This window comes from Papilio polytes, unplaced genomic scaffold (assembly GCF_000836215.1).
Source record: "Papilio polytes unplaced genomic scaffold, Ppol_1.0 DF820711.1, whole genome shotgun sequence".
Taxonomy (NCBI): Eukaryota; Metazoa; Arthropoda; class Insecta; order Lepidoptera; family Papilionidae; genus Papilio; species Papilio polytes.
Window position 1 is genome coordinate 484,871 of NW_013528493.1, and position 7,580 is coordinate 492,450.

The 7,580-nt window shown below is 32.0% G+C and overlaps 2 protein-coding genes across 2 annotated transcripts in view; one reads left to right on the forward strand and one right to left on the reverse strand.

The window, feature by feature from the left end:
- Positions 1-3,307, reverse strand: part of LOC106110215 (solute carrier family 35 member C2) — a 12,858-nt gene extending 9,551 nt beyond the window's left edge. The window contains exons 1-3 of the mRNA XM_013291950.1: positions 3,197-3,307; positions 2,866-3,083; positions 2,225-2,512 (exon numbers count right to left, since the gene is read on the reverse strand). Of these exons, the coding sequence (XP_013147404.1) occupies positions 2,225-2,512; positions 2,866-3,075 (498 nt within the window). The 5' untranslated portion in view covers positions 3,076-3,083; positions 3,197-3,307. The remainder of the gene's footprint in view (positions 1-2,224; positions 2,513-2,865; positions 3,084-3,196) is intronic.
- A 1,122-nt stretch (positions 3,308-4,429) lies between these two features.
- LOC106110219 (peroxisomal membrane protein PEX16) lies at positions 4,430-7,580 on the forward strand. Its single transcript, XM_013291957.1, has one exon. The coding sequence runs from the start codon at positions 4,735-4,737 to the stop codon at positions 5,713-5,715; it is 981 nt and encodes a 326-aa protein (XP_013147411.1). The 5' UTR covers positions 4,430-4,734; the 3' UTR covers positions 5,716-7,580.

Genomic DNA, 7,580 nt, shown 5'->3' on the forward strand with positions numbered 1-7,580 from the left:
GGGTGTTAATGAAACGGCGGTTGGTACTGGACTGATTTATTATTAGTAAGCGGACGGTACATTATATTAAGATACCCTCATATATACCACAAAATGTATAATTGGAATCTAACAGCCGCATTCAGCGTCGTTCAATGGTTAATTAGACACTCGCTTAGCATAGATAACATGTACAAAATGGAACAATTCTCGAGTGCGGCAAAACAGTATTTTGTATATAGCTGAAAATTATTACGGATATATTGACACCATTACGTAACGCTTTAAAAAAATATTCTTCGTTAAAAATTAACCCATTTGTCACATTAATAGGTCACGTGAAAATGCAAATCAATCATTCACTAAGATTATCTCTATATTTTCTAAAAATCGCAAATTATAAATACAAGATTTTATCCCTAGTAATTTAATTTAAACTAGTGTCAACTACTAAGAGATAGCCTTTATGCAATGTAGTTGTAGTCTTGGTATTGTAGAACGATTAGATTCAGAGAAACAGTGTGTTTAGACCACATATGCAATGATAAGACATTTATGTCATTCTATTCATAGAAATATCTTACAGTGTGTCTACCTACCGGTGCAAAAACATGTTACGATCTTTGTTCAACAAGGATGTGTATGTAGTTGTATGTTTTGTGCCGGCAGCGTTTTGACATTTTAGACGCACGATTAATAACTGCATACTATCAACGGGGTACAATTACAATAGATAGTTACGCGACAGGTGCTACGCAGACAAATACAGTTATCATGAATATACTAATTTATAGGACAATAAAACTTTATCGCCACTCATCAACTTGCCTTTGTCCCTATGGAGGGTAAGCACTGTATGTAATGCTCTTCTATATCTCGTCAGCCGTCATATCTGAATTCACTCCTTTAGGCATATCCTCTTTCACACAATTCATCCAAAATTTCTCTAGTCTTCCTCTTTACATTCAATATTTATTTCGTCGCCATTTGCCACAAACCAAATGCATTGCTTTCATGCGCTGTTACGACATTCGCTGATAGATCAATTCGCATTACGGTACTATAACAATGGTACCGCTATTTATTTATAAGTAAAAAAAATATCAATAAAACAAGCGATAACGCTATCCTCAGCTAGTTTGCGGTCAGATTTTGTATAATATATTATCAGTATCGTTATCGCATGGCAGTTAAAAACATAATATATGTAATCGCATGTCAATTTATTATGGTTATAGGTGGGCCTATTCAATAGATCACATTTGACACTTTATTAAAATTCAATAACAACCTTGTAACAACTTTTTCTTTTTAAACATATGGAAGTTACATATAAAATCGAACGAAAACACATCGATTTTTTCATAATAACAAAATTTAAATAAAAAACGTTTGATATCCTTATAGATTCGTTATTTTAATTGAAGTTTTTATGCAGGTTCCTTGACTATAATAGCTTCATATCAAGTGAACACTGAATGTGACCTATTAGATTAATCCAACTAATAGGTGACTATTTTGTGATATACAACCAAAATCTAGCAAGGATTATAAGATAGTCAAACCAAGCATGTCGCCCGGTGAGAGGCACTATTAAAAAATCGAAATGTCTAAATATCAAAGCAAACAAAATTATGTTTTACAACCAAGTACCATTGTTTTTCTTTTTTAGACGTTTAGAATAAATATATATTTAGCTTGTAATTATATCCTTTTAGAATACCGCAAGGATAAGCACATAAACACAAAAGTGTCAAAAGAAACAATGCTTAGCATATGAAAAACATAATGTCACAAGGGAACTGTTGTTGGCTTGTAAACATTAATACCAAAGCCCTTCCGCTGTCTCTAAGTTAGAGGTAACAGGTTCATACAACAATAGATTGATTGGCACAAATCATTGAATATCTCCAGTATGTAATGGTTGCATTACAATTTGTCTTGCCTTTTCCGCAAAAACTTCAGATGAACATACTTATGTCATTCAAAAAGCATATTGGCATATAGCAAATATGGATTGAACCCAGAAATGTAGATTACAAATCTATTCTTTAATTATTACAACCGCCAAAGCTTCAAGGCAACACTTTATCTCCAGTTGTAAATATTACCTGCACTTAATGCTTTTAAGGAAGGTATTAAATACAGATAAGATCATTTCTTTTCAAATTTCCAAGAAAACACAACAAATTGTTTTTTGTAATGTACTCTAAACAAATTGAAAATAAAAATTGATCACACTCACCTTCTTTTCAAGACTGAGGAATATAGCAAATCCAAGAATGAAGATAATTGTTGTTGATTTTGTCATTGTGTAGAGTGAGATTGTGACCAGTTCAAGCCCCCAATTAGAGAAGCCAACATCAATTCCGCTGGCAAACCCAGTGGGAGCAACTGAGCGTAAGCAGGTCATGAATGAGAGCATCAGCTGAGGTCTCAAAGTGATGCATTGTAAAACTTCCCTAACAAATGCTGACAGCACCCATTTTACTATTAAATGGTACATCACTATTGTGAGTGGATACCGTACTTCCTAAAAAATAAAAGACACATAAGATACATAAAACTAATCCAATAAACAATGAAATAGCTCAATTGGTTTTTGGTTAAATCTAATAAGATTCAAATAAGTGAGATTCTAATTAATTTATACTAAAAATATTCATTTTATTTAACACTATTTCAAATTAGGTCACTGAAAAAACTGATTAAAGTTACAACTGATGCAGATTATCCTTAAAAAAATTTTTAGAAGAGATAACAAGTTTGCTTGGATATTTCTTACGAGATGCTAAGTAGTTTGGTTTGTGCTTTTTTTCTAAATCAAACACTACAACATGTATACAAATTAAAATTCGAAAGCAATATGACAATATAATGGAATACCTTTAAAAGCCATCTTTGGTAAAACGTTAAACCAATAGACAATGAGAAGTAAAATAGTATAAGTCCCAAAGAAAACAGAGTTTTGTGTACACATATATCGGACCATTTTCCTTTTGGTTTGCTGCTTATTACATCTTCCTCGACATCAGATTTTGAGGGCAGCTGTTCATATTTAGCGCCTTGGTTGGCGGTCACAGCACGTCCTACCATCTTCGAAACTAAAATATAAAAATTAATAATCTATATGGATAATTTCAACATACAAATTTTTCACTAAAACTTCGTAATAAAACCTAATCGGCTAAAGTGAAAACTCAAATGTCAAAACAACCTGCTATTAAAATGGTGACAAGAGATCTTTAATCTAACTGATAACCGCTACAAGACTCTGCCCTGTTGAAGACCGAACTGAACTGATCAAAACTGACACTCGAATTGAATTTCGATACTAGTGTTAGGGATGGGCGCTAATTTATCGAACTAGTCAAATCAATCGTTGATTTCTATTCAACGTTTCAACCGTTAACCGATTTTCATTCAACTATTCACAGAGGAATTATTGATCACCTTTTTTCTCCAGTGTTTAGGTCTTCCTTTATTTAATGTGCCCTTAACCAGGTGACAAATTCAAATAGTTTGGCGTTGTTATTAACGTCAGAAACCTGTCATAAGATCTTTGTTAGATAGTATATTTGTAAATCGATTGTCGACATGTACATTTAAAGACCGATGGTTTCTTTTTCTTGCAGTGGTTGCTTTTTTCCCTTTTATACGCTAATGTAAATTTTTTAGACCTGCAAGGATCTTTTTTGGTTTTTAGAGTTACCAGATTTTAGAGTTTTCAGACTTTTACTAAAACTAGCTAATAAATATTATACAGATACAGTTTATTATGGAAATATAATGTATAACAATAATAGTTAGTTGACCTAGCATGCCCGCGCGGGCCGCATAAATGATACCTAATCGCCCCATTCGCTTTAAAAACGTAAATTAACCTCCGTTATAACTCCGAATAAGAACGGAAGCGGAAGCGGATGCGGAGTTTATATTTCTTGCTGAAGTTCCGCACTTGCGGATGCGGAAGCGGAGTTCCGATACAACCCTAGATTATATTATTAAACTAGATGTTGCTCGCCACTTCGCACTCGTGAAATTAAAAAAGAATGTAAAAACGTTACCTATGTTACTCCGCGATAATATAGCTTTTTAATGGTGCAAGAATTTTTGAAATCAGTCCAGCAGTTTTTGAGTTATTTCAATGCAAAATTTTTTTCTTGGGGAAAAAATATTTTTATAGACTAAACGATTATGCTAGCTTTATTCTTCTTTGTATTTGATTTCTTTTTTTCTTTTGTAATCACCCCCTGCCCAAAAACAGAATAATTTTTAACTGGTTAACTTTTACCAGTTAACTGTGATTCTTTCGAGAATGTAACTCTGTAACGATTGTTAAAGGTGAATTGAATAACGAACTTAACATTTGGATTAACTGTACCACAGGCTAGAAACTTGTTGATTTATAATGGTGTTCTTTGTGTCTTTTGATTTTTGCCAATTTCATGCGTTGATAGATTTAACATCAAAAGGAGAGCAAAATCTATGATTTCCAAGCAATCGCCTATCCATTTGTATAGATCAATTAACTGTTCCCACCCGTGTCAAAGTGTCAAAAACGAAACTCACGATCACGAAATTATCGATTTCAAGTCCTGTATGAACAACTATCAAAAAGATTCATAAGCGACTAAACCTACAACACTACTAATTTGCTTCTGAATTATCAAATGAATTGTCAAACTAATCAGCTTATATAGGACAAGGTATAGAAAAGATATTATATATTCAATATTCTTAAAAAATTCAAAAATGGCAATCACTCCTCTGCAGTTGTTTACGAGTTATAAAAAATGGGTCGTTAATAATCCAGGAATTGTAACAGATTTGGAAACAATAACAACGTGGTCATCATACTTTATTGCTGGGAAAATAAATAAATCGCCCATTGTATCAGAACTTGTGTACACTCTTTCGAAACTTATTTCGTTATTTAACGATAGACTCATAAGAGATGCTTATGATGGTGAATTTCAGCATTATGGATTTAGAGATCAGGTGAAGCTTTGGCTAACTATTGTACATTATTGTGAAGTATTCATAGAACTCACTGTCAAGAACAAATGGGGAAATCGTGGGAAGTGGGTGGCTACATCACTTCTTCAAACTTTTAAGTGCTGCTCCGCCTTAATTCTGTTGTATCGATTTAAAGAATTACCAATTCAACATCCTCCAATACCAGCTTTACAAAGAAAGAAATTCACTGAAGAAAGAGAATCAGATGATAATGCAAACTCTTACTTTACACTAAAAAGATCTGGTCGTGTTCTTCGACGGGTTGATGGTGCTCCACCGATCGCGTTACGTGATTGGCAACGTGTTAAAATCAAAGACGATAAAACTAACAATACAGAAGTAAAAGACTTGGTCAATGCTGAATTGTTGTATATTTTAAGACCAATGGTACATCTTGCTGCTATGCGTGTGTTTGGGACAACGGCTTGGAAACAGTGGTTAGTAGCATTAGGCTTAGATTTAGCGAGTTTTAAACTTTATAACCGTAATATGAAGGAGTTAACTTATGAACAACGAATAGAAATTAGCCGTAGGAAGTTGGGTTTTATTCTTTATTTGTTGAGAAGTCCTATGTATAATGGCTATTCCAAACATGTGATAGAAAATGTTCTTACTTCTTTGTCAAATAGAATTCCTGCAATGTCATTTGTTTGTGATCCCATTATCCGATACTTAAGTCACTGGCAAGATATTTACTTTTATATGTGGGCATCGTAAATGTTTAATATTGTGTAAGTAATAAGACTTCTTCATATGTTATTTGATTGCCAAAGTGTTTGCTGATATATTATTAAACATTTTTTATTAATACTTATCCTATAAAATGAAAATAAAATCTAACGAAAACAAATGATTAAAAAAACAGTTCTTCCTAATGAATGATATCTAATCTTTCATACAATTTATTGTCACCTCATTTTGATGTACTCCAGCTTTTGTATATTGAAAAGTTGTTCGGCAAAGTACATACAAGTTTTACTATCTCAATCTTTTGGAGAACATTGATGTCACCTGTAGTGGTATTTTAGAAATAAATGTAAAACATTCGAAATTCGAAAATGTATAATTGTATCAATAAGATATTAGTAAAATCAATATTTACGCATACCCTAAGCCTTGTTGATGTTTAAAATGTACCTAGACTTCTTCCTTTCCAATGATTCACAATATTATGTACTATTTTAAGTATTAATGTAACATTTAATGGGCATGTAAGGTTTATTATTTGATAGTGTAATATATGGAAATAAAGGATAAGGGAAACTTTGTATTTTGTATATTGGGATTTTTAATTGCATTTGTAATGAGCTATTGTAGATTTTTATTAAAATTTGATGATTTGTAAAATGTTTGTTCTTTATAATTCAATTCATGACTTGCAAATGCTAACATACATAGGAAAAAATTGTCAGCATTGAAAAAGCCTGCTCCATTAACAAAGTGCCAAAATGTATAGGAATGAATATGTGACAAGTATGTGAATTATCAAATGTTATTGTTGTTGGATTCGGAAGGTGGAGGACCGCATTCATGGCATCGGAGAAGGCCTATGCCCAGCAGTGGGCAAACAAAGGCTGATGATGATGATGATTGTCAGTTCCATACATTTTTGTATAAAAGTAATGTTAACGGCAGACAATCTAGGGACACATTTGTCAACTTCCCTTTAAAACTAGATTCAATTAGAACATCAGTTACAGGACAATCTTATCTAAGGGTGCGACCCAGCATTGGGCCTTGGAGATTGTTTTCCAAAAAGGTAAAGACATGATCAGTATAAAATTTGGTGCTACAGGTTTATTAAAAAGAATATTTTAATTCTGATAATATTTATTACTTATTAAAATTCACATAATAGACACAAACTAAAATTACAAAGCCAATGAACCAACACTATTACATTCAATCTTATGGCTAAAGCCGAAATATATTATTTTCTATTAATTTTAAACAACTAAATTTTTATACATAATTTAAAAATTTAGTTTGTACATAGAAATGTAAAAATAAAGCTTAAACAATAATGATGTACTAACTATTATAAATAACATTTACCGCCGCCAAACAGCTTCGAGGGGGTTATATTGGCAAATCAGCAGTTGACATTCTCCACACACAGACAACAGATGGCTTCTATCATTGAAAGCAATACATGTATGGCCATACAAATGAGAAAATTTAATAAAGTGAGCTTTTAAACATCAAGCAATAAATTCATGATAAAAACTATTAGGAATATGTCTTGAATTTATCGCAATTAAGATTTGTATAGCCATATGACAGTATAAAAGAAATATACCATAATCAAGTTTAGAAAAAATACATCACAGAATGTTTTATTTCAGAAAATTTATACCCGTTAATGTAGATCCGCTGTATAATTAAATATTCATCAATAATATTAACTATAAACTATCAGAAATGTTGCCCATGGCAACTAATAATAATTTTAAGCTAAATATACGTTATACATTTTTATATAAATATCTCAAAAATAAGCAAATTCAAATAGCCCACACTTACATTTTTTGCAATAGCAACTAATAAGTTTTCATCAAAGACTTTCACATACATGGATAAAC